The sequence below is a fragment of the Peromyscus eremicus genome, chromosome 8b, assembly GCF_949786415.1.
Source record: "Peromyscus eremicus chromosome 8b, PerEre_H2_v1, whole genome shotgun sequence".
NCBI classification, from domain to species: Eukaryota; Metazoa; Chordata; class Mammalia; order Rodentia; family Cricetidae; genus Peromyscus; species Peromyscus eremicus.
In genome coordinates, this window is record NC_081424.1 from 10,364,955 (window position 1) to 10,392,878 (window position 27,924).

Sequence of the window (27,924 nt, forward strand, 5' to 3'; positions counted from 1 at the left end):
CCGTTTTAATTTCTAATATATTAATAACAAAGGTTAGGAGAGAGAACCCATGTAAATGAAAGTTCCTGAGGTTCCTTGATTATTCTTCAAAGAACAGAGGGCCTGGAACCACAGTACCCAGGGTCCACTTGCATTACAGTTAAACTTTTGTGACCCAAAAACGAAGGAATCATTTCAGAGAAAGCAAGCCAAAGCTGAATTCTAAAGCCTTAATGAGTAAACTGGCTATTCCTGAATTTTCCTTTTGAGAAATGTAATTTTTACACCTGCAGAAAATTGGTTCCTCAACCAATAACTGCGTTCACAGGTAACTGCAAGAGCACTTCATTATTTGTGGTTTAAAAATGACAGGTAGCCAGGTGTGTTTGCAGAAAGTCTGCGCAGAAAATACACCAATCCATGCATATGCATGGCTGTTTGTAGATGTTCACCGTCACCTTCCCCTCTCTCTCTCTCTCTCTCTCTCTCTCTCTCTCTCTCTCTCTCTCTCTCTCTCTCTCTCTCTGTCCTGCTCACTTGTTTGCCCTTACTGCTCAAGGAATAGATGTCTCATGTACTGGCCTCCATCTGTCTGTTACTCTCAACTAAATCGTATTAGTTTACATATTGTTAACCTAGAAGTCTTACCAAATAGGATCTTCTGGAGAATTCGAGAATGGAGCCCTCTTTCAACTGCCTGCTTTATTTGGTTTCATTCCTAATGAAACCACTGGTTGGGAACGCATTCTGGTGTGTGCCTGTCTTGGCACACTGTCAGGAAATGCTGAAGGATGAATAGCTTTTATGGTGTTTTTTGGCCAAGGCTGCAGGCTGGTAGTCTTTGGATGCTCCAGTGGTAATTAGCATCAGGATGAAGGCATTCATCAGCAGGCTGAGGCAGCCCAGGAATCTCTGTGGCCCTCTCTTCCCAGCAGCAAGAGCATTCTTGAGGAATTCCTTGTTCCTTGCCTATGCTGACTCCTGACAAAGCCATGCTCTAAATAAGGCAGTAACCACCCTCCCTAAAACAGAAGTAACAGGAAAGCCTGAAGGGACTTAGACCTTAGTGGAAAATTGGTCTGCTTTGTAGGAATCTGAGTCCAATGCCATGTGTTTTGTTCTCTGTCTTTCCTGCCATGGTCCTGGTCGGCTCTTTCAAGAGTCGCAGTTGTGGTTTTGAACGTTCCTTCTGTCTCTCCCATGTGTTGGCCAGGGCGCATCTTCTGTAACCGTGGCCTCCGCTTGTAGCATCGTCACTTTGGGGATGCACTGTAACCTACAGAGAGGAATGCAGAGCATGTTCGGTTAGGTGTAAATGTCACCCACGTGGGGTCTTGGAATGATAGAGGGTTTGGGAATAAATTCTCATAATTGCCCTAGACCACAGTTTGATTTAAAAAGGCAAAGTGCACACAAACTGTTTGGCCCGTGCACTGATTTCATTATTCTGAGACTGGGGCCGTAAAGGAGAAAATAGTTCCCTGTCAGGCTGTAGGTTTTCACTAATTGTTGACTGATTTGTGTCTTCCAAGAAAATCTCTCTCTATATTAGGTTACAGGTTGTTGACACTTTCTTTGTGTTTTACCAGTTTAAAAGGAAAAGCAAGAAAAAAAAAAGACTTTTAGAGATGTAATCATGAGAGAGAGGCTAGATTAGAAATTGGAAAACTTTCAGACATAGAGTCATGGTGGTCACGTCCATAGTGAACGGGAACATGAGGAGGAGTCAGGAGGAAAGGAAAATGGGCTTAAGAGACACACTCCTAGGTTCCCTCTGTGAACTTTGTTGTTGTTGTTGTTTTCAAGATAGGGTTTTTCTGTGTTGTTTTGGAGCCTGTCCTGGAACTCACTCTGTAGACCAGGCTGGCCTCGAACTCACTGAGATCCGCCTGCCTCTGCCTCCCAAGTGCTGGGATTAAAGGTGTGCACCACCGCCGCCTGGCCTCTGAACATTTCTGTTGGAGGGCAAATTCTTAGGCAGGACCCTTTGACCCTGTGTCTGTTTTCAAACTTGATCAAGAATGGAACTTTGGTGGCTGCTGTTTATGGCTGTAGACCATTTTTTAAAAATTTCTTTTATGTATATGAGTATTTTACCTGCACACACCTGGTGCCCCTGGAGGCCAGGAGAGGGCGTCAGATCTCCTGGAACTAGCATTACGGATGGTTGTGAGCTGCCATGTGTGGGTACTGGGGAGCCAGCCCAGGTCCTCTGCAAGAGCAGCCAGTGCTCTAAGTCACTGAGCTATCTCTCCAGCCAGGCTCTAGACTGTAAACTCTGCAAGCCGTGGACTTCTCAAACTCCGCTGCTGCTTCTTTGAGGAAAAAAACTAGCAGAATACTTAATGTTATGCCATTTGTGACTGGTTTAAAAAACTGTCTATTCCCTGTATGCCAGAGGCCCCAGGGATTCCTAGAGGGTCTCAGGGGAGGGGGAAGAGTACCAACAATAGCACACTTTCAAGATGGCCTTTGTCTCAGGGATACAATTATTTTGTGGATCAAATCTAGTGGCAGACAAGAATCCTCATATTTTATTAATTTTTAAATTTTGTCATAGAGAACACGATTTGAGGCACCTTCTTCATACTTTAAATAAATTGACTGGAAATCATTTAGTATTTATCATATTGCCAATTAGGATATGTCATTAGATGTTTTATTACTTTGAAATATGTGTTATAGAAAAAGTTTAGAAATTGTTAAAAATACATTGTTTTGTTTCCTAAAATAATAGTGAAATGTTGAACCAAATAGAAGATTTCGAGGGGGGAAATCCTATTACTGTAGTATCGTAGGAATTATAAGATTGTAACATATTTTAGGGCCAGATATTACTAGTGTCTCAGTGTTCATCAAGAATGTGTCTGGGGCTGAGAAGATGGTTTGGCAGTTAAAGGCACTTTCTGCTCTTGCAGAGGACCTGAGTTGGATTCCCAGCATCCCTATGGCCCCTCACAAACATCTGTCACTCCAGTCTGGGGGATCTGATGTCTCTTTCTGACCTCTGTGGGTACCAGGCACACACATCATACACACATATGCAGAAAAGACACTTATAATCATAAAATAAAAACAAGCCTATTTTTTAAAAAGGAAACATGTCTAAGGGCCGGTGGGATGGCCTAGTTGGCGGAAGCATGTGCCATGCAGCCCTGGCCTCAGTCTTTGAAACCCATGGAGGAAGGAGAGAGCCAGGTCCTCAGTGGTGTCCTCTGATCCTTCACACACTTGCTGTGGCATGTCCACACTCTGGCACATGTGTGCCCATACTCAGACATACATCATATACACACGCCACAGTAATAATTAAAGTTTTTTGAAAAGCAATATATCTAAAATTTCCACCTCAAGATTAATATATTGACTCAAGGGTCAGCAACTATTTCCTTAGTGCTTTCATGTCCATATGCTTTTATTGTGAGAAATATAAAAATAAATATCTGGAAGTTTCTGTCAGGGCCGGTGAGCTGACTCAGTGGTAAAGACTTCCGCTAAGCCTCGTTGACCTGTCCGGTTCCTGAGGTCCACATGCTGGAAGGAGAGAACTGACTCTCCCCAGCTAGAGTCCTCCGCCTCCTCTTCCTCATAGATCCCCGAACCCAGGAGTTTTAGGCAGCTTTGTGAAATTGTGCGGGCCCCAAAGGGCTGCGGCTTTCCCCAGCGTGTTCCCGGAGGCCGAGGAACAGGACTTCCTCCTGGGGAGATTGGGCTACAGCACCCAACATGCTCGATACTGTTTGTGCTGCCTTGTGCGAGCTAATGGACAGACTCCTGCCCTTCTCACAGTGTAAGACTCTTCCATAACCATCAGCAAGTATTTACTGAGTGTGCAATGGGAGGCCGGCTCAGTTCTAGGCACAGTGAGGGCTGGGTACAGAATGAAGAAGAGTCGGTCTCCACTCTCACTGTCTCAGTTCAGAAGAGAAAATGTGATGGGTGCCGGCGTCAGTAGACTGAGCAGATTATTAGCACGACGGGGTATGTCAGAGCAGAATGCTGGGGGTGAGGGGAAGGAGGAGCCCAGCCCCGAGAGCTGCAGAGTTAGCAATTCTGATGGCGCTGGGAGGGTAGGAATCTGAGAGAGATGCTCACCCTGGAGGCCACTTCCGTGTTTTCTCCCTCCAAGGTCTCATGTCGCTGTGGAGAAGGGAGCTGTAAATGATAGAGCTGATTCAGAGGCGTCTAGAGCCAGGAGGAAGTGTGTCACACTTCCACAGTGATGGGGACAGCTTCTATTTGACCAGCCCCCTTGTTAACCACACCTGTAAGTTCTGGACGACATCTTAAGAACAACTGGCCCAATGACATGGCCGATCAAAAGCACAGAGGAATTGGGGCGCAGTCAACTCTGGGAAGAGAGGATTGATTGTAGTGTGTGTATCATTTTTATAGTTGCTGTTCTTTTTTCCTAAAGGTAGATCACAGTTTATCTTAGTTGTCGAAAGTTCAATAGAATCCAGCTGGGTTTGTGGCCTGGGAGCCAAGGCTGGCGGGAGGAGGCGGGGACCGCAAGCATGTAACCACAGCTAGAGTTTTCCTGCCTGGCCCACAGTCAGGACAAATCTCTCTCACCTGCCAGTCCCACAGCCGCTCAGACCCGACCAAGTAAACACAGAGACTTATATTGGTTACAAACTGTATGGCCGTGGCAGGCTTCTTGCTAACTGTTCTTACAGCTTAAATTAATCCATTTCCATTAATCTATACCCTGCCACATGGCTCGTGGCTTACCGGCATCTTCACATGCTGTTTCTCATCACGGCGGCTGGCAGTGTCTCTCTGACTCAGCCTTCCACTTCCCAGCTTTATTCTCCTCCTTGTCCCGCCTATACTTCCTGCCTAGCCAATGGCCAATCAGTGATTTATTTATTGACCAATCAGCAACACACTTGACATACAGAACATCCCACAGCAGCTAAAAACACACAGAAGGAGGAAATGACCACAAAGGGACAGTCTGCAGACAAGGCTCAGGCTGCCTGTGGACTGTATGCGTACAGCAAAGAAAACAGCAAAAGCCTGGACAGAGGCGTCTGTGTGGTGTGTCTCATAGAAGACAGTTTAAAGTCTGAGACTGCCTCAGTTAATTATCTGCTAAGGTGGGAACGCTGAAATAAATCAGTACATCTAATAATCCCAACTCTACACAAGCCCGAGGACCCCAATCCCTAGGTGTAGGCAGGTGCCAGAAAACGACCCACTTTCAAAAGAGAAGGTAACTAACAGAGACAGCCTGGGATGATACAAATGTGGGGATCACAGGTGAAATGTTAAAATCACATGTATTTATTAATGGGGAGCGGGTGGCTGCAGGGCAGGGTGTGTGTGGAGGTCAGAGACAGTGGATGGAGCCCTCTCTTCCCACCACATGGGTCCCAGAAACTGGACTAGGGTTGTTACGTTTGGTGGTAGGTGCCTTGAATCTTTAAACTATCTCACCAGGCTAGACAGAGTTTTCAAAGTAGCCACGTTCTATAGGTATGTTCAAAGGAATAAAGGAAAATATACTAGTAGTAGTGAGTAAAAAATAGGAAATCTTAGAAGAGAAGGTGGAAATATAAAAAAGAAACAAATGAAAATCCTGAAGTTAAAAACTCTGGAACCTGGTACAGAGACGGCTCAGCGCTCAAGAGCAAGCACCGCGCTCACTTAGGACCCACGCTTAGTTCCCAGCACCCACATCAGGAGCTCACAACCACCCACTCCAACCTCAGGGCATCTGGCTTGCAAGGGCAACTGCACTCCCGTGCACACACTCCCATGCACACTCCCATGCACACACTCCCATGCGCACACTCCCATGCGCACACACCCATGCACACTCCCATGCACACACTCCCATGCACACACTCCCATGCACACTCCCATGCACACTCCCATACACACACTCCCATGCACACTCCCATACACACACTCCCATGCACACTCCCGTGCACACACTCCCATGCACACTCCCGTGCACACACTCCCATGCACACACTCCCGTGCACACACTCCCATGCACACTCCCATACACACACTCCCATGCACACTCCCATACACACACTCCCATCCACACTCCCGTGCACACTCCCGTGCACACACTCACGTGCACACACTCCAAACCCCACTCCCACTCTTGCTCATACACATAATTAAAAAAAATTAACCATAAAAATATTCTAGATCTAGGGCCTTGCGCAGTGCTCAGAAGATAAAGTTTCTTGCCATGTTTGAAGATAAGAGTTCAGATTCTAATTCCGTTACCTGCGTAAGAGCTAGCTATCCAGACTAGCTGAGCCAGAGAGCTCGAGGTGCATCCAGAAACTCCTACCTCAGTAAACAAAGTAGAAAGCAATTGATGAAGACACCTAGCATCGACCTTTGACCTCCATATATGTGCATGTACACATGTATGTGTGTTCCTGCAGATGTGTGCTCACACAGATGTCCACACACACACACAATTCTAGACCTCAGACTTTAGAAAATAGATGCTTAATAGCCGGTTTAAAGTGACAGGTCAGTGTGGTGACACAGGCCTGCTTTCCCGCAGGCACGAAGCAGAGGTAGAAGGATCCTGTGATCGACATAGAGATCTGTGGTCTGCATGAGTTACAGTTAGCCAGGGCTACACACTGCCTCACTAGACTCTGTCTCAAAAACAACAGCAAAATGAAAACAAAATTACGTAGTCTTGTAAACTGGAAGGGATGTGGAGTGAGCTCAGGGAAGTGCTTGCCGTACATGCAAGCTCAGGAAGCTGCGTTTGATCCGAGAACTCACCTGGAAAAGCTAGGCTTGGTGGGCGTGACTGTGATCCCAGCTGGAAGAGAGCCAGGCAGCTCTCTGGGGCTTGCTGCCTGTTCAGTCCAGAACCCCCGCCATGGAGTAGTGCTGTCCACATTCTGGGTGGGTTTCCCACCTCAGTTAACTTAATCGAGAAAACTAGAGCTGCAAAGGCAAAGCAGCGACCTCCTAGTTAGCCATGAGTCATCTCTCTCCATCCAGAAAAAGCGCTGAGTGGTAAGTTGGGGTGGGCTAAGGCTATCCAGGGTTTTCTTGAATGTTTTCATAAAATTTGGGCTGCAGATAATTCAAGGTTGTCTTCTTGGCAAGAGGACGGAGTGTATAATTTTATCCACAGTGTTGTTCATGGTTTGAAGGGTTTGGACCTTTGTATTCTTGGTGGCACGGAGAGGCATTCAGCCTTGCTCAGATGAATCGCCGTCTTATCCAGTATTCTCGTGATGTGGAAAGCAGAATGGGAGGAAGAATAATAACTCTTCTATGTCCACTTCATCTCCGGTTCTGATTGCACTTTTAGATGTCTAAGCCCAAGAGGATTCAGTTTGTCCCCAGTGGGCCCTCTCAAAGGAAGTCAGACAGCAACAGCAAAACCCAAACAAACCAACTAGCCAGCAAACAAGACTCAGGCAGCTGGACCTCTGCACTACACGGCTTTGCCATGTGCAGATGTTAGCGTCCTGGAGTTTAAAATAAGTTCTTCATTATCTAAGGCCTTTCCCTGCCTTACACACACACACACACACACACACACACACACACACACACACACACCCTGCTGAATGTCCCTGATCTTACCGATTCCCAAAGAGGAGCAGCAGAGCTCACCCACAGTTCACACACATGTGCAAACCACTGCCAGTGAGGCCAGAACCTGACCTGGCATCCTGTGAGGAGCCTCCAAATCTCTGAAAAGATCCCAAACTGGACCCATTTACAGTGCGCGCCTTCATTTCCCAGACACAGGAAATGCCGCCCTCTGCTGAGAGATGTTAGGAGGCTCCGTTATGTAAGTGACCAAGTGCAGGTACTGACTTGTCGTTTGAGCAGGGCTATGTGGTTCCTTACCACTCTGCTGTAGATGTCTAGCTAACACATTACATTTAAAAATAGAACAGGGGGAGAATGGGAACACCTCACTGTGGGCTTCACACGTTTATCATCCCTGTAGTCTTTAGTCAGATACCATTATCCTCCGTGTGAGACACCCCTAAAAATGGTTAGCCAACTAGTAAAATAGCTTTCCGAGTGGGAAGGGGGAAGGGTTGTTATAGCATTATTTTAATAAACGAGTCTGTGAAATAATTCTAGTGCCACTTGGGTTGTTTTTCTTCCTCTTGCCAGTCATTTTTTTCCAAGTATCTGCTTCGTTGCTAATCTCCAGATTTGTATTCTCCAGAAAACTAGCTGCTTATGAGGCTATGAGAGTTCCTTATTGTTTTAAAGACGTAACTGTAGGCGTTTAACGGCTGAGGGTCATGTTAAGCTGCCTTTCGACCATAGCCCTTAAGGAGACTAAACTGGAGATGTTGCTCAGTGCTTGAGAACTTGTGAAGGGTCTGCCTGTAATCCCCAGCTCTGCCCAGCTCATCAATAAAACTAAAATAATTGCATAGCCAGTGAGGCCCGGGGTGAAACTTGGAGGTGGAACGTGGTTAGTGTATTCCAGGCGCTAGATTCAGCCCCGTCACCACACCCTACTCTCTCCTGAAACCACCCAAACCCCACATAACAGTGAAGCAATTGTAGAAGCCATCACATACATAGATGGTATGTTTTTGAAAAGAAAAGACAAAAAAGACTTGTTGTCTGTGTTCCTGGATGTGGGGAGTGCAGATGAAAACGCGGAGCGGAGCGCACTGGTCAGCTCGCTTGACTTAGTCCCGTTTCTCTAGAACCTGGTCTGCCAAAGGTGTTGGCCTGAAGAACAAGGGAGCCATGAGGAACAGAATCCAGTGATCCAAAGTGTTCTAGTGGCTTCCAATAAAATGAAAGAGAGCACCTCAGCTCACCAACTTCAAGAACTCTTGAGAGAGCCAGCAGGAGAGTGTGGGGAGCCGCATTCCCATCGGGTAGCTTCCAGGACATGCTTAGCCAGCACCTCTGAAGGCCCTTGTTCCCCAGCCTTACAACCTGAAGAGGCAGCCTTGTTTCTCATGGACTCCAGACTGCCTCCTCACTGTGCCTCACCCCGCAGCTGGAAACTCAAGCTTCATAAACACCCAGGCAGAATGTTCTTACTCTAGAAGTGTTTGAGTGCCTGAGTCTCTGAGCCACCCTAGACCATTCACTATTTTCACTCTGTTGTATGGATGAACCCGGCTTATTGTTTCCAAAGAGGGGTGACTGTCAACCCCCTCTAAGTTTTCGATGTGTATGAAGCACCCGGGTGCCCCATCCTGGCCAGCCAACCGTTTAAGGAACTGTGGTCTGTTTACTTGATCCGAGGTTGTTCCTATGGCACACGCCGCATCACTGCTCTTGCCGTCTTTATGTGTTGTCTTGGGGTGTGTGGTGCTCACAGGCAGTGATAATTGCTAGTAACTGCGTCTAGTGATCACGGTTTCCCGTTTCTTCATATTCCCACTCTTAAAGATTATTTTATTTATGTGAGTATGCCACATGTGTGCAGCTGTCCATGGCCAGAAGAGGGCGTCAGATCCCCTGGAGCTGGAGTAACAGGTGGGTGCCAGTCTCCTCCTCTGAGCACTGACAGCCAAGCTCCTGTCTGAGAAGAGCAGTAAGCGCTCTCCTGCCGAGTCCCTGTACCAGCCCTCCTCACGTCTTTCCAGCGCTGCTCCTAACCAGCGCTGCATTACATGCATTAAATGCTTTTCTGTCAACCACTGGCACTTCCTTCACCACCACCCCCTGCCCAGCTAACCTGGAAGTACTCCCAGGACTAAATCAAGCACACTTGTCACATGGGGGGCTCTTGGAGGTGACTGATGTGCCTTGTGATCTGAGGCGGTTGTCAGTTCCACGTTCTCCAGTAACTAGGCTCCTGCAGAAATTGGAGAGTTCCTTATTGCACAAGGCTAGTTGGGGTGGGGGGAGGGAGACAGAGGGGGGGAGTGTCGGGGGGGGGGAGGTTTACCTTTAGTGTTCCACCTTTACTTTTTGTCTGGTCATTGATTCTTCAAACTTGCTGTTAAAATAGGACTCCCCAGGAGTACGGTATTGAGCACCAGTAGGGCAGACATGGGCGGAACTTGCCTCTTCCGCCCTCTTGACTTTGAAATTCATTAAGGAGGATGAGTTTCCTCAGCACTCCCACAACACCTTTGGATAGTTCCTGAGAGTTGGTAGAAGGACCTAGCAGGATTGGTATATGGAGAAGTATTCCCAGCTGGCCCTTACGGGCTTCATATTCCTGAGATTTCTCAAATCTGACTCTTGGGGAAATACTTACTCTACTAATACATTTCATGCTCTGTTTTCTAATTACAAATTTGGAATCTGACAGCTATAAGTTGTTTAATGTCAACTCACATGGTATTTTTGGTTTGTTTTGAGAAGGGCACACTCACCCTAACTCCCATCAAGCATTTGTCCCTGGGGTACTTCTGGAACCGAGGTACAGCCATTTCTGTGTAAACAAAGCAAGATGCCACACACACTTATTTAAGGAGATGCTCTCAGGGTACCACTGCGAGGGTTTTTTAAAGAAAAGGCAATACAGATGAAGAATGACTCTTAGGATGGCATAATCTAGACAGAGCCTGAAATGATAATCATCCCACTTGAGCTAAACTAATGGCGCAGAACAAGCTTTATCATAAGAACGAGGAGAAAGAAACTGGAGCTGACAGCTTCTTGGCGGATGCTGACGTGGCGGCCGCTCACTGCAGGGCAGAGGGCAGCCTGGGGGCGGGGCAGTTCACACTGGCGGCAGCATGGAGAAAATCCTCACTCCTGGCACCAGGGTCGAAACCAAAGCAGACAGCTGTGCTATTTCTCACACAGGAGAAGGAAGAGAGCAAGCAAGCTCTTTATTCCTCAAAGTTTGTCAGAGAAACTGCTACGTATAATGCAGCTGTATACTCCCGGTAATTAAGGAAAACAAACACTCTTTGCAAACTCATTATAGATTTAAAGTTCCTTAAGTTTCCATCAGGTTTCCACAGAAACAAAGAGTTTGAGACAATAGTGGAGAATGCACACCATCGAATAAGTGGATTTTAATTGTTCCTGTCTAGAAAATTATCCAGATAACCAGCCACATCAAAGACTATTAAACTTTTTAATTGCTCAGGTAGAAAGACGGAGAATGTCATCATTATCTATCAGAAGAATCTGCTGTAGATAATGCTACTTGAATAACATACTCAAGGATACTAGTAACTGAAGTGCCATTTAGTACTCAGAAGTAATCATGTGCTTTAATTATTCATAGGGCACAATGCACGAATTCATAATACCAATTATGGTTTCAGAAAGTATCATATGCTGTGGCTCACTTACACAGGAGGGTGAGCTAATGCAAAATAAAAGCATAAGTATTTGCAATTGCCATTGTGTCCTGTGTGTGAAAGTTAGTTATACATTACTGTGGTCAAAGGTCAATGTGATTTACAAAGTTTTTATAGGATTTAATATTATACCTCATTCATGTTGTAATTAATTTTCTAGAAGTCATATATACATATATACATATACTTAAAATATATATATTTTAAGACAGGGTCTCACCTAACCCAGGCTGGCCTCAAACCTACTACTTATTGAAAGATGACCTTGAACTCCTGACCCTCTTGCCTCTACTGCCCAAATGCTGAGATTGCTAACCTGTGCCACCACGCACAGCTGGAAAGAAGCTTCACTGACAGGGTTTGTGTTTACACCTTACTTGTAATGCAGGACTTTGTTCCTTTGTGCTAGGGGCTGAGGCAGGTAAGACAGAACTGACCCTCGGAGCCTCCCAGTCTCACAGATAGTGATACAATAAGGGTGGCCACGGCAAACTTGAGAAGATTTGTAACCTCTCCAGTTTTTCAGTCAGTCACACACTACTGAATGTCAGTGTGGGCTCTGAAAAATGCATGGGCTGAATCTGTTGTCCCTGGGCTCCAAACCTGCACGGTATATCACCGCTGAATACACACCAAAGATGGTTGAAACACAGCAGCAGGTATGTGTGTAAGGTCTAGGAAATTTTCAGCTCCCTTATAGTTTGATGGGCCCCATTGCGTATGTCCTGCCATTGACCAAAAACATCGTGTGGTGTGTATTGTATTTGCATCAGTGCTGGCTATTTTACACACTGACTTTACATTAGATTAGGGAATATGAAGGGGACTAAATAGCTGAGAATGAAAGATAAATAAAGATTTTTTTTTTTTATTTAGAACTAGTAAAGATTTTGGCCAGTGAGACAGCTTAGCAGGTAAAGGCACGTCTGTAAGCCAGGAAACCTGAGTCCGATCCCTCAGACCCACATAAGGAGGGCATACTCCACAAGTTGTCTTCTGACCTCCAAACACATACTCAGACACATTATGCATGCACACACACACATGCATGCATGCACACAATGTTAAAATTACATACAGGAATTAGTAAAGACATTTAGCATTGCTTAACATTATTCTGTTTTATTCCCATTTGTCATAATGTATTTTACTTCTTCCTCTTTTGAAAAATAGATTTTTTTCAACAAAGCTCTTCGAAAATAAGTCTTAATCCATAGCAGGCAGCAACTGACCCCTTCTCACTGATGTCCTCCTTCCTACTTACATATTTTGAGCAAAACAGACATCTTAACACAGTTATAAACTTGCCTTGTGCTTTTTTCACTCAGCTTTTTATCATGTGTGTTTCCCTATCATAAAATACGTCTCATGAGCACCATGATTGACGGCCACAGCCGTGTCCATGTGTCTGCTTATCCCCATTAGATGTCAAGGTGTATTTGCTTACACAGCTCTGAGCATCCCTTAGCCTCCTGTTGGGCTTCAATCACTCTGTCGTGCTGTTTTCCAGACGTGCGGTGACTGGGTCCAGTTTACACCTGTGAAGGGCTCTTCACTGACTCCGACACCTTGTTTCTCCTCAGTGGCATGGGTGGCCGCTTACACGCTTGCCTACCTGGAGCAACGTGAAAATGGCCCGTCAGCCTACCTTTGTCTGTCTTTGGCTACTAAGGACCTAGAGTGTGTGTGGACTTATCTAATACCACTTATACTTTATGTAGACTTTTTGTTCTGTGAATTGTTGATTCAAAGCCTACATCCATATTTCTGTTGGAGTGCTCTGAAGAGTTTACTTGTGTTCCAGTCATTTCTAATCTCCCCTAATGCCCAATTCATGCCATTTTGTTCTTCCTTTGTGATACTCTGCTGTTAGTCAGCCATTGCCAAGTCTCCCTGCATTCTACCAGATGCGACACAGTTTTCTAACTTTTTTTCACTTGACTCCCATGTATAATTATTTCTGGGAAAAAATTTATACTATGGAATAAAAAATCAAAGACAATACAGAAGTAAATGGCACCAGGTAAATCACAGGATATATATTTATACATCCTCACCAGTGATGTAGAACTCAAAAATCTAGATCGTATTTTCTACATGTGCTGAACTTAAGGACCATGAGAACATAGAATTCTGTAGTCACTCTCTCTAATGAGTAGAATGTGTTTAGCTACTGTCACACAATAAATCACCCCAAAACTCAGTGGATGCAAACAATGAGCATTTATTTCTGCTCGCTGGGGTCCCAGTCAGCTGCGATGTTCTTTGGTCTCTGCTGGGCTAGCTCCGGCACCTGCGGTTCTACTCACTTGAGTTGGACTCTGTCTGTTTGGGGGCCAGCCAGCTTTATGCTGGTCCAGGGTGCTTCCTCATCAAGACCAGTTAGTCCCCTTTCTGTGTCCTCTGCTTCTGCAGCAGTTGACCTAGGTGTGTTAAAACGTTAGGTGTTGAGACCTAAGCCTAGAATGGGAAACTGTCTTAGGCCGTGGATTACAAAGCCTACCCCGGTTGAACAGTGGGCTTATCCCTCCACTTCATGTCTTGATAGCTGGGTAATCACCATCCAAAGCAGATAGAGACAAGAATGCAAGAACACCTGGAGCCATTGCCATGCTCAGACCACCCCACAGAGGCCGCCTTCATTCTCCAAAAACGTGTCCGATGTTTTCAGTTATGATTTTCCAGAGGACTTTTTAATTAATACATGTGAATGCTTCCAAACATTTTTAAACACTGAATGCAAGAAAACAAGTGATTGGGGCTGAAGAGATGGCTCAGTAGTTAAGAGCACTGGCGCTCTCCCAGAGGACCCTGATTCCATTCCCAGCGCCCACCTGGCAGCTCACAATTGTCTGTAACTCCAGTTCCAGGGGATCCAGAATCCCCACACAGACACACATGCAGACAAAACACCAATGCACATAAAATAAAAATCAATAAAAAAGAAGAAAACAGGGTTAAGTGGCAGCATTATCTACACAGAGCCTCCTTTAGGTCTCACCTATGGTTGTAGGACATCAAAAATGACACCGTTTGTGTGGCCACAGCACGGGGTCAGGTGACCTAACAGCATCGATATGTGGGTCAATGGGGACATCGGATTTCTGTATGTTATGTAATGAAAAGACTGAGGTGGCCAGGCATGGCGGTGCGTGTCTCTAATCACACCACCCAGGAGGCAGAAACAGATGGATCTGTGAATTGGAGGCCAGCCTGATTGATAGCAAATTCCAAGCCACTAGAGCTACACAGTGAGATTGTGTGTGTGTGTGTGTGTGTGTGTGTGTGAGAGAGAGAGAGAGAGAGAGAGAGAGAGAGAGAGAGAGAGAGAGAGAGAGAGAGAGAGAGAGAGAGAGAGAGAGAGAATGACTAGTTAGGAACAGAGGGAGGGAAGTGGGGTGAATTATATTCATAATACGTTGCATACATGTATAAACTGTCAAAAAATAAATAAAATTTAATAAATAACAAAATCATAGTAGAAAACAACAAGTCACAAAGCCATTTTAAAATATTTCAAATGTTGACTCTGGATGAAACTCTCAAAATGAAATCTCAACTATGCACTGAGAAACTTGCCTCCACAAACACTGCTTTTTAAGATCGGACCTCAGTCTTGCCATAGCTAAATGCAGCTTCTAATAAACACTCCTTAAATTATAATCTAAAGCAAACTTAAAGAGAAAAAATTGAGGCAAGGGCTTGCACTAAGGCTAGTCACAAACCTATGATAGTTGAAGTGATGCTCCTGCCTCAGCCTCAGGGTAATCAGGATTGCAGGTGTGTGCCACTGTGTCCAGATTGGAGAGAAGTGTTGCTTCTCCTCTGCCTTAGAAGAGTATAGATTTCTTGGAAAAGTGAGAAAAGAATCCTCAAGAGTTGGGGGACTCCAAGGGAGAAACACGCAAGATTGAGGGTTTCTATTTATACCAGAAACTTTGGGTGGGCCAGAGATGTAATACATTGGCAAAGTGTTACCTTGTGTGCACAGGCCCTGGGTCCATCCCAGCACTACATAAACCGGGCTACAGTGCACTCTGGTAACCCTAGCATCTGGAGATGGAGACAGGAGGATCATAAGTTCATCTTCAACTGCACAGTGAGTGTGAGCCCAGCCTGGGCTACACCAGAGCCCGTTTCAAAGCAGAAAACAAAAGAAATAAAGGCAAACATAGGAAATCTCATACTCGAGTAATGGTGGACACTACCACACACACCTCTGCTGGGTAGGACATGAAAAAGCCAAAGAAAATAACTATTAGGAAAGACTAATGCAGAAGCAGGTAATAGCACCCAAATCTCAGAGAACTAAGAAATCAACATGCATGTTTTCTTCAATGTTCACATTGGTGAACTGGTCCATCCTGTCCTTCGTGGACTATGACTTCATCGACCTCCCGCCGGCTTTAAGTCTACAGAATCTTTTCTATCCAGCCGGCAGATGAGAAAAGGATTACGGGTCCTGTGTGCTCCTGGGCCAGACCTTGTGGTCACAGCACTTCCCCATTCTGCTGGCCTGAACTTGATCACACCTCCAGACCCGTATCCAAGACAGGCCAGGGAGCACGGTTAGTGAATGCGTTCAGGAAGAGGAAAACATGGATGCTGTTGATCTTTTTAAATTGGGGGGAGCTGAGCTTGCTTTTGGGAGCCTTCTCAGTTTAGTGGGAGAGACATGAGAGACCAGGGCTGTGGAGAGACCTAGTTAACTGTCGCGTTTCAGGTGGAGTGTGGAGCAGCTTCGTTAGGAGTGAGTGATGCTTCTGAAATGCAGCCATGTGGGGTGGGAGGGCAGAAGGGGAGGGGTGGAGGGGCCAGCCAAACTTCGAGCTGAGTACTAGAAAACATCAAGTTTTGAACTTGGATTCTATTATTCTACAAGTTACTATCAAGTATTAGACACAAAAGTGACCAAACAGGAGGAGAGGGGACAGTGAGTGAGAACCGGCAGGACTGTGAAACCCGGAACTCCAGACAGTGGAGCTCAGACTACTAGGGATATATATACACACATTCAGGAACATTTTAGGACAAAGAAAAACCAGGTTTGGGAATTTTAGAAAAGATTTTAGAACTTTAGAAAGGATTTTTCCTAAAAAGAGACATCTGACTTAGTTCAGAGGGGAAAAAAAGACATCTCAATACTTAAATAAATAATAATAATAACAACAACTAGTTGTAATCTGAGCATGGTGTTACATACCTGTAATCCAGTGCTTGGGAGGCTGAGACAGGAGGATTACAAGTTCTAGGCCAGCCTGAGCTACATAGAGAGCCCCCCCCCATCAGGAAAGAAAAAAAAATCCTAATGGAAATTCGAGAACTGTAAAATGCAGTAACCAAAACCTTAAGAACTCAGTAGAGGGAGGGCTGGCAAGATGGCCCAGCGGGAAGAGGAAGAGGCCTTTGCTGCCTAACTGAGGAACTGAGTTCAGGCCGGAACCCACGTGGTGCTGGGCTGTGAGGGCTGACCGTGAACCTGGGGAGCCTCTGCTGACCAGCTGATGTAACTGACTCAAGTCATTCTTCATCTCATATCAATTCCCTTTCCTCCTGTCAATCTGTAAAGAAAAAAATGTGTTGACTTATACTTTTCTTTAATTTAAAATAAAATAGTTTTAATTAGCATTGGAAATCTAAGAAACACTGGGTTCGAGAGCTTTTAAGAAACAGAACTTTTTTTTTTCCCATTTTTAAGAACTCAAACATGACACCAACAGAACGAGGTGTGTCCCATCGCGGGGACAGCTACTGTACACAGGACTGGACGTTTGAGTGCAGAAAGATGGTCAACTCTCGGCTTTGACCATGACTTTAGGGGTTGGGGATTTAGCTCAGTGGTAGAGCGCTTGCCTAACAAGCGCAAGGCCCTGGGTTCGGTCCTCAGCTCCAGGAAAAAAAAAAAAAAAGACTTTAATTATAGGGTAGAAAACAAGAAAGAATGAGGTAGGCTCTTAAATAAAACAGTGAAGAGCATTCACCATGGATATAGAACTTGCTTACTTCATAATTAGGCTAGAAAGATGACTGCTAAAATGATCTATTTATATAAGTAATAATTTAGAAATTCCATTTTATTGTTTTCCTATTCTAAGGTGAAATAATGCATTTAATAATTTGGGAGTTGGGATATACTTAGTTCTTTTTTTAATGTCATTTAAAAAAGTTTTACATCTATTGATTAAGAAAACAAAGGGAAGGAGAAAAGAAAACAAAAAAGAGAGAAATACAATATGACATCAATGAGAGAGACATGGATGCTCATAAAACTGTCTCTACTTTTTAAGGAAAGTATGATTTGCTATTAAAAGTCGTGCAAGTTCATGGGAACTGGGGATAAAAATAGTAACAAAGACATGAAATTGATATTTCACTCTCCCACCCGAAGATAATCACTTTTAACATTTTGATCTTTATCTTTTTAGAACTTACCTATTATGTGTGTGCTAGGATCCACAACAAAGACTTGCTTTAGAAACACAGGAATTAGGGCCAAGACAGCTAGTGACTCTGTGTGTGTGTGTGTGTGTGTGTGTGTGTGTGTGTGTGTGTGTGTTGTTACTTTGGAGACCAAAGAGTTTAAGAGAAAGAACTGGCCTGCTCTCCTGGTTGGGTCGCACTTTATCAATACATCTCCTTACTGATTTATTTAATAAATATTGCATTCCCTACATCCTACGTACAGAGTAGGGCCGGCATAGTGTGGATCTGTGTTCCTCCCCGCACCATGTGTTGCTAATGATTTTACTGAAGAAAGGAGGACAGGGCCTGGTACAGAAGCTGCTTGTCACCTACATATGACTTCACCGCAGAGATTATATGGAGGAAGAGCTGGATGAGCAGCGTCTCTTCTTGGAGGACAGTCTGGGTCAGCACAACATTCGCTCACTGGGGCTCTGACCTCGGGATCTAAGGAAAGGGCTACTACGTTGTCACTGGGCAATAGCTGTACACTGAATATGGCACCCAAGCAGTGCTCTGTGTACCCTCTTTGGTGACTCTGTCAGCGGCCAGCATCTCCCGAGCACTTACTCTGCAGTCAAGAGGTTGACTCCTCAGGACAAGCCTGCTAGACAGAGTCTCCTTCACAGACGAGGGAACTAAACTTCAGAGAGAGCTGCTCAAGGTCACCTGACTGCGAGTAACAGCCAGCATCTCCAAACCCTCAACTGCCCTGTCAGATGAAACTTACCACTTCTTAATAATAAGCACCCATGCAGCTCCCCAGATTCAGTCCTGAATTTTCCAGTGAGTGCTGCGTTATAGGCATTTAAACATCAAAGCCACTATGAAAAATATTTACCAATAGAAAACTCACTTTGTTTCCTTTTTTTGTTTTTGAGACAGGGTCTCTTTATGTAGCCCTGGCTGTCCTGGAACTCACAGAGATCCACCTGTCTCTGCCTCCTGAGTGCTGGGATTAAAGGCATGTGCCACCACACCTGGCCAGTTTTCATATTTTTAAATCTTTCTTGAGGCAGAGTCTCCAGTATCCCAGGCTGACCTCAAGCTCACTTTGTAACCCTGAATGACCTTGACTTGGTCCTGGTGCACTACATGGGTGCTTATTAATTAGAAGTGAGACCCAGGTGTTCTGATAGTGTGAGACAGAGGCCTGGGCGGGTGGTGCCTCATGGCAAATGAGACAGAGACATCATGCAGTGAAGAGTTTTATTTGGTGGGGGGAAGAGAGAGAGGAAAAGAGATGGAAAGAGAGAGATAGATGGAGTGGGGGGAGGTGCGTGCTACCGCATGGCGAGAGAGGAAAAAGAGAATGAAGGGGTAGAGTCCTTTCTTAAAGGGAACAGAACATAGGATAATGGCAGGATGCTAGTCGGGCCAGAGTATTATCTGTTTATTGGCCAGGATCCCAAGAAGTGGATCTGAATGCTAACACCAGGGGTGCACCATGCCTGGTTTTATGCAGTGCTGGGATTGTAAGTAAATTTGTGGGTTTGGTCCCAGATGTCGGTACCAAAATGTGAATTTTGCAGCTCTGGGAAGAAGTACCCTGACCACTTGGGAGTCAGGTGACAGCTGGAGCTGCAATGAGACAGCCACCCTGGAGGGCGAGGTAGCTGCTTAGAACAGCTGATAGCTGGAGGGGGAGGGATCCTGGATGTCGGGAGCCACTTAGGGCAGCTCTGCCCTGGAGGGGAAGTTATTCAGACTGTTGGGGGTGGGAGGGAGTCAGGCCTGGAACTGCTTCAGCAGGGAAGGGTATCCTAACTGTTTGGGAGAGTCAGGCTATACCTGGTGTGGTGGGGGATGGTCTCCCCACAGGATAGAGCAATCCTGCTCCTCTCCTGGAGAGCTGCTACAGCTGAGCTTTGCCCAGCCCCCACTTAAGGGGGCTTCCTAGCAGCAGAGCTCTGCTTCTCCGGCCTAAGATGTTGCTTCTTTTGCTTCACTCTGCAGAAGGGGAAACCCCTGCAGAAATGTAGCAATCTCCTCCTGCTCTGGAGAAAAGTGTTACTTTTTCAGCTCTCTCTTGCTCTGTCCACTGAGGGACTGTCTCAGCAAGGATCTTCTCTACTCCAGTGAATGAAGATCTTCACACCCAAAATTCTTTTGAGAAAGAGATTTATTTGAAAAGGAGGAACCCTGAGAGCAGCTGCCTCTACCAGGGTGGAGAGAACAGCCCGCAACTGACCAGGCAGGGCGGTTTATATAGGATGTCCAGGGGGCGGAGTCAACCAGTGATTGGTTAGTTTTTTTTTTTCTGCCCAGGGATTGGCCAGTTTTGTGGGCTAGAGGCAGAGATGGCCCTGACTTCAGAGCCAAACTGTGTTTCTTTCACTGGCCTTTCTTGGCTTTTTGACACTACCTCTAAGGCCAGGGCACATTTCTTTCACTGACTCTGATTCTAGGGACCAAAGAGTGTTACTTTGGTACTAGTTTCAGAATCAGGGCATGTTTCCTGGGTTCTGGGTTTGGGGATAAAGTGTTCATTTCTCTGGCTCAGGTCCCAAACCCAGGCTGTGTTTCTTTCCCGGATTCTGGGCCCCAGGGCCAGGGCCCCAGGACCTTCCTGCTCTGTGATTGGTTGGTTTCACAAGTCACCAGGGGCAGAGATGGCTCTGATCTCACTGAGCCCAGGGCCAGGGTGCTACTCTGTGATTGGTTGGTTTCACAAGTCAGTTGGCCAGGGGCAGAGACGGCTCTGATCTGACTGAGCCAAACTGTTTCCTTCTGCCCTGATCTGAGCCATCTTCCCCTAGTTCTGGGCTCCAGGGCCAGGGTGGGTTTCTCTATGCAGCCCCTTTTCCTTACAGGGATGGAACTCCAGGCTTTTGCATGTGAGGCGATCACGCCACCAACTGAGCCCCACCCCAGCCCAGAAGTTCCCACTTTGTATTTTAAATTCACGTTATTGGAGCTTTGGAAAAGTCTTCACTAATTAGTGCATTTCATTTTTCTTTCTGATGTTTCTAAAGAAAAATAAAGCTTGTTCGCTCTCTGTGGGGTTTTAATGTGGTGGAATAAACCGAGCACTGACGTTATGGTTGTAACCACGGGGCAGGTCAGTGGACCCATTGTGCACTGTCCGTCCTCTTGAGGGTTTTCATCGCCCCGGGCTGCGAGCGTTAAAGGGCAACTTCACATCCCCCAGGGATGGTGGTTTGTAATGGAAAGAGATCCTACATTTCGCTTTATTTGCTTTATGCAAGTGAGCACATAATTGTTCTCCTGCTGTGAGGGAGGGGGATATTAGCTAATACAATGGCAAACGCAGAACCTACTGACAAAGGTGTGTAATTTGTGAAAGAGCTGACTGGGCACAATTCTGATTTCCAGTTGCCCTCGGTGCTCCCATGCACCTCTGGCAATGCTTTCCCTGGGCGTGTGTTTACGCTGATAAAAATCACATCCACTCACAAAGTGCCAGCCTAATTATAAGAACCACATACCAAGCTTGAGGTTTTACATTTTCTTTTCACAGATGCTTTCTGATTTACAGATGAGACCATTCTAACTGATTGCATAGCTTTGGAGCAGTAGGGCTCTGAGTCCCATTCTCTCTCACACTAAGACACCCTTTGGTCTTTTCCTGTACTTCTGGGCCCTGGTTTCCCTGAGTGGTGCTTCCACGGCCTCCCAAGGTCCTTGCTGTGACTCCAATGTCAGACAAATGTACCAAGTTTCCTGTCTGAGTTAGGATTTCTATTGCTGCAACGAAACACCATGACCAAAAAGCAAGTTGGGGAGGAAAGGGTTTATTGGGCTTACACTTCCACATCAAAGTCCATCACAGAAGGAAGTCAGGACAGGAACTCAAACCGGGCAGGATCCTGAAGGCAGGAGCTGATGCAGAGGCCATGGAGGGGAGCTGCTTACTGGCTTGTTTCCCATGGCTTGCTCAGCCTACCTTCTTATAGAACCCAGGACCAGCAGCCCAGGGATGGCACCATCCACCATGGGCTGGGTCCTCCCCCATTGATCATTAATTGGGAAAATGCCTTACAGCTGGATCTCATGGAGGCATTTCCTCAACTGAGGCTCCTTCCTCTCTGATGACTCCGGCTTGTGTCGAGTTGACATGAAACCAGCCAGTACACTTTCCTGTGGTTTGGGATGCAGGCGAGGGTGGAGCAAGTTAATTAGTTCCCATTGGGAAAGACATTTGTCTACATACTCAGCTGACTTGGCCACAGCCAAATCACTTGAGCTCAAAATAGTAATCATGAAACCGGCCCCGCCAGGCAGAGGGATGCCCACCTCACACTCTGAAGGCTGAGGCAGCAGGAGCACTGTGAGTCCCAAGGCAGCCTGAGCTAGATAGTGAGTTCCCGGCCAGCCTAGGCTACAGAGACTCTTTTCTCAAAAACAACAACAAAAATAGTTTAGTCTGAGCCATGCCCCAGCCGCTGTTCTCACCCACAATTCTGTGAGGTGGAAATGAGTGATCGTTTTCCACATGGGATAGCTAAGGAACAGAAAGACCATACAATATGCCTCAAGCACCCAGTTAACAAGCAGTACTCAGAGCAGGCAGTTAGCTCTTCTGGGCAGGAAGAGAGAGTATTGGGTTAGAGCAGACGCTCCCCCACTCAAAGCCTGGAATCCCTCCGTGGCTGAACAGTGTTGTGGCTCAGCCAGGGTTAGGCGAAGGCCTGGAGATGGAGACTCCACCCAGGGAAGGTTGGGGATCGGTGATAGTCCCTCCCAGGCATTTGTTATGTGCACGCCTGCGTCCTTACCCTGCTCTCAAACTGAGCCATTGGGTCCAGTTACCCCAAAGTCACCGTCTAAATCATCCTATGACAAGTTTTCAAATGCAGTGAGTCCAGAGAAAACCACAACTGCCCTTTCTCTGTTTTAATTATAGCCGCTTGGAGCAAGTGATTATTTGGAATTGTCGAAGAATTTTGATACAGTGTTTATACGGAACATTCCACAGTTTTCACTGGCAAAGCGGACTGAAGCGCGACGATTCATAACTCTCATCGACAACTTCTATGACTACAAGGTAAGGATGGACTCCATCTCCGCAGGACCGTGAAGTCAGGTGACCTGGGTCAGAATCCTGGCTGTACCAGTTCCTTTACTGCTGTGCCTCAGTTTCCCCATCTGTAAATAGGGGCTAACAGTATCTAACCCCAAATGGTTGTTGTGAGGACCGCACAGGTTGGCTCATGTAGAATACTTAGAACAACACTTGGTCCGAGCTGAATGCTGTGTACTTCCTGTTAAAAAGAGCAGCAGGTAGCATCAGGCCCCATCGAAAGTCACTCTGTTGGTACATTCATGTCCCATCATCCTGCAAGTAGGACTGTGTGCCCCAGGCCGAGCGCTCAGTGCACGTGTGTTACCTGAATGCTTGGCTGGGCTGAGAATGATGAGTGACCCTTTGCCTTGTTGAAATGTTCCCCATGGCCCTCCCCACCCCCACCCAGGAACTCACTAGCAAGAGACATCCTGCTGCTCTGTTTTTAATCCCTGTGTCTTAGCAGGCAGTGCAGAGCCCTTGCCTGCCCACAACAGGCAATCTAGCCTAGTAGTTAAAGGGTAGACCCTGGCACCAGGCTGTCCCGAAGGCTGGCTCAGCCTCTGAGCATCGGCTGCCTTCTCTAGAATGGTAATAATACTTGTGTGATTTTGTGAGGATGAAAGGATTATATAAAGTACTGAGAGCCTAGTGTGGCAAGTAGTGTACCTACAATCGAGGCCCAATCTCACAATGTATATCTCTACAAAGAAGACACCCACAGTAAAGATAGGGCAAGCATTTCTTGTAAACTACTGGAGATTGTCTTCGCTCATCTTTGCACAGAATTAGAGCAATAGTTTTAAAATTGAGGGAACTTTGTAGGGAAGGAGGCATTGTAAGAGAAGACGGGAGAGTTTAATGTTCCATTTACTCTTTCACTCAATGACCTCTGTGACCCTGAGCGAGGTGTGGGCTGAAAGTCAAGGGCAGTTGAGATGCTGTGGTGCCCACCATGGAGCCTGCAGCCCGGGGCCTGAGCAGCATGAATCTCATGTCTATAGAAATCATGTTCAGTTACCAGTTCAGGATGAGCCCTGGGACACAGAGGACTGTGAGCCTTGAGGTCCAGGGATAGTTGAGAAACCCAGGGAAGTCCTTTGTGGTCTAGATGTATCAGAACCAACGGGGCCACTTAAAATCCAGATTCCAGAGCCACCTAATCCCCACCCGAGCAAATGAGGACCAGGCACGGGGCCAGAAGCTCATGTTCCCATGTTCCCAAGGTGCTTCTTATAATGTTCAGGGGGTGGAGGGTTGATTCCAGCACAGGGCAGGAGGGGCGGCCTGGGATGGGAGGGGGGTTGCTAAGCATGAAAGGCGGCCTGTGGGCTCTGGTGAGGTGGCCCAGGAGAGCCTGCTGAGGGCATGCAGCAAAGGCCACCTGAGCAGGGGCTCAGGAGAAGCGGACACTGACGTCGGGGAGCTGAGGCTCCAGGCTCATCGATGTGAGGCGCTGCCCTGTCCTCAAGGCAGGTCTACACCCACCGAGTGCAGCCTGAGAGGCTGGAGGGTTTTTACACGGCCAAGGTTTCTCGAGGAATACAGTGGAAATGGCATTGGAATAGAGGGTAAAGGCTCAGATGTTTCAGCTGGAAACGCCTTCAAGACAATCTGTTCCCCATTGCTCAGCCTGTCACTCTGTCCTCTCAACCTTTTCACCGACTTAAAGGAGTAAAAGCTTTACCTGGCAGTGTGCTGGAACACTGAAACTACCCCCGGCATTTATTCTAACTAAACCACACATTTAGATTTTACTCTCTTTTAAAGTATAGTCAAAATTATCCTATTTCAGAAATTGAGAGCATTAAGCAGACATTATTCTAGAATGTATTCACGAAGATTTGTGAAATAGGACATTTCCATCTGAGTAATGGAAAAAGTGTCATTTGTGATAGAAAGAATTTATTAAAATAAAATGGGAATACTAGTCCCTGGAGTCAACATGTTTTAAAGTATCGATATATTTGCTTGAATGATGATTTTTGAAAGGCTGACAGCAAATCTAGGTTCTCGAAACATCCAGGGGGGTATGTTTTGGGGCTGGGCATGTGTATATGCCTATAGCCCTAGTTTGTGGGAGGAAGCGGTAGGAATATAGTGAATTGGAGGACAGCCTGAGTGACATCACAAGATCTGTCTGGAAAAACAAAATGAAGAAGAATGATTTGTTTCTGAACAAGTGGACATACAACGTATAAAAGATATAAACTGCTTTCAAGCTATGACCATGTCTGCACACTCACTGAATCCTGAGATAATGAAGGGACATTGATGTAAAGCTCTGTGAAGAGTGCCCTGGCAGATGCTAATAGAAAAAGGTCTGCAGGGGCTGGAGAGATGGCTCCATGGTCAAGAGTGCGTGCTGGTCTTCCAGAGAACCCAAACTCCTTACAACTGCCTCTGCCTCCGGCTCCAGAGGAAACGACCCCCTCTTCTGAACTCCGCAGGCACCCATGCACACACCCACACAGACATACATAACTGAACCTGAGTCTTAGGAAGAGAAAAGGCTTCGGGCAGATCTTCCCGGAACTGTCATGACCCCAAAGCCTCCACCTCTTACTGGTCTTGCCTAGAAATGTTTCAGCATAAGTTTTGGAGGGTTGATGACACCCAAACCATAGCAGCAAAGGCAAGAGCCCTGGAGTGGAGCCCCAGGATCCGGACTGAGACTGCCCCAGGCCTGGCTTCCCTGTGTAAAGCCTGCTGTCTGTGTCACAGCGTGGTCTAAGATGTGCAGAAATGTACTGAAACCAAACTACTAGGAGAAAGCACAGACATTTTAAAAGGAAAGACCCAAGCTCCTTGTGTGACAACAAACAGGTTTTTATCTTTTTTTTTTTTTTTTTTTTTTTTTTTTTTTTTCGAGACAGGGTTTCTCTGTGTAGCTTTGCGCCTTTCCTAGAACTCACTCTGTAGCCCAGGCTGGCCTCGAACTCACAGAGATTCGCCTGCTTCTGCCTCCCGAGTTCTGGGATTAAAGGCGTGCGCCACCACCGCCCAGCCAGGTTTTTATCTTGTTCGAGATTTTCCTTTCAGCTTGAGTGTGGGGTCCCACCCTGTGTTCCTTTTCCTGGTTCAGGTGCGGATAATTTGCTGTGCGTCAGCTCCTATCCCAAGCTTATTTTTGCATCAACATCATGACAGTGAGTTGGAGCAAAGCAGAATACTGATGGACGATTTGGGGCTGAGCCAGGTAGGTGATATTAACATAATTTCATCTTACGGTTTGATGGTTTGATCCTTGCTACATTTTGCAGAAGGGACCATTGAGTTGATGCTGTCCAGCCAACCTCATTGCCATGTCGGCACATTTAGAGCCTGGCCTTAGAGGCCCTGTTGAGTGTGGAGGCCAATGCTTCATTTTCACATGGCAGAAACAGAGTCCCGTAGAGTACCTAGCAAGTCCCAGCTTAAGAAAAGAAATCCATGCCTCTTTCCCAGGCTCTCCATTCAGCAAACATCTGCAGAGCACCTCTCCGTGTCAGGCTCGGGTACTCTATAGGAAACACACTGATGTGGTCTGGGTTTTTCTGGAGTTTGGACTCTAGATTCATCCCAGGCCGAGCAGAGGGGACTGCATTCCCTTCTTCTGTGAGAGCATTATAGGGTATATTGGTCAGCTATCAGCCACTGACCTATTAGTCAAAAATTCAACTGGGGCTGAAGAGGTGGCTCAGCAGTTAAGAGCACTGACTGCTCTTTCAGAGGACCCAGGTTCGATTCCCAGCCCCCACATGGCAGTTTACAATTGTCTGTAACTCCAGTTCCAGGGGATCTGATGCCCTCTTCTGGCATCCATGCGTACTGCATGTACATAGTACATAAACATACATGCAGGCAAGGCACCCGTATACATAAAATAAAAAAATAATTAAGTCTCAAAAAATAAATTTCAATTGTCAGCACTGCCCCCAAGAGTGGGATCACATTCATCCAAGCCTAACAGTAAATTCTTGTTGACTTGCAGCCCCAGGGTGTTGACGGGCTTTACATTGGGAGTGGTCCCCAATACACCCTTCAGCAAGGAGACCAATATCCCAGTAGCCAAGGACCAAAAACGGCCCTAGTCTTTGCAAAGCTGGATTTCAGGCAGGCTTTCCAGAGCCAGGACCCACAGGACCTTTCAGTCACTCAGTTACAAAAGGCTCTTTGGAGATCTGGCCCCTGGGGCTTCCTAACCTACTAGAACTTCTGGGTTTTCTTTTTTGGGTTGTTAAGACAGGTGTTGTTTTAAACTTGCAATCTTCCTGTCTTAGCCTATGGAGTTCTGGGATTACAGGGTAAGTGGCCACGCCTAGCAAAACTATCATTTTTGCCGTTAGCTACTTTTGGAGAGAGATTTCTTTCCAGCATGTTCCTTTTAGAGTTTGCAAAGAACTTCCATTCTGAGCAAAATCTTTTTGGTTTTTCTGTTTCAGCTTTGGTCTGATATTTTTCTTTTCTTTTTCCTTCCTGGTTCTGTTGATTACCTATTAGTTTAACTAATCAGTTAACACTTTAGTCCCATTTAAGAGGTGGTGTATGACCAAAAGATGGAAAAACACATTATCTAAATAGATAAGCCTGAAGGGTTTTTCAACCCGGGTTTGGTCCACAAGCCTTCCTTTGGAGTAGCCGGTTTTCACTGGGTTTGTGTTTGTCTGCTCTCAGGACTCGGCAGGGCTCTCCATGTTCACTGGAGAGGAGGAAGTCTTTGCCTTTCATCGCACGGTCTCCCGGCTCACAGAGATGCAGACTGAGCAGTACTGGGTGGAAGGGGACAGAAGCAAGAAGTGACGTCACTTTCACAGGAATAAAAACAGGCGGGACTGGTGAGGGCTGTGAGACTGGACAAAATCATCTCATCATCGACCATGCGCTTTGTCCCCCAGACTCGTCATCTGAGGCAGTGGACGAGCACACTGAAGGCTTGTCTTTGTAGAAGGCTTGTCTTTGTAGACCCATGTTTTGTCCATTTATTTGGACTTACTTCTACATCATACAATGAAATCATCACTCCTGACATGTTAGCACATGAACATGTTAGAGCCTTGAACATACGAACACACAGCAAATGCAGGATGCCTGGGCATTTCTAAGCTGAACCTTGAACATATAAACACATAGCAAATGCAGGATGCCTGGGCATCTCTAAGCTTTGGCTACACAGTAGTCACACCTTAGAAATATACTGGCTATAAGAAGCAGGTG

The 27,924-nt window shown here is 46.2% G+C and overlaps 1 protein-coding gene across 1 annotated transcript in view; it reads left to right on the plus strand.

Annotated features, from left to right (window-relative positions):
- Afg1l (AFG1 like ATPase) overlaps positions 1 to 27,650 on the plus strand; it is a gene marked incomplete at its 5' end in the record, with an annotated part of 171,909 nt that extends 144,259 nt beyond the window's left edge. The window contains 3 exons of the mRNA XM_059272964.1: positions 22,570 to 22,710; positions 25,814 to 25,927; positions 27,385 to 27,650. Of these exons, the coding sequence (XP_059128947.1) occupies positions 22,570 to 22,710; positions 25,814 to 25,927; positions 27,385 to 27,510 (381 nt within the window). The remainder of the gene's footprint in view (positions 1 to 22,569; positions 22,711 to 25,813; positions 25,928 to 27,384) is intronic.
- Positions 27,651 to 27,924: the final 274 nt, after the last annotated feature.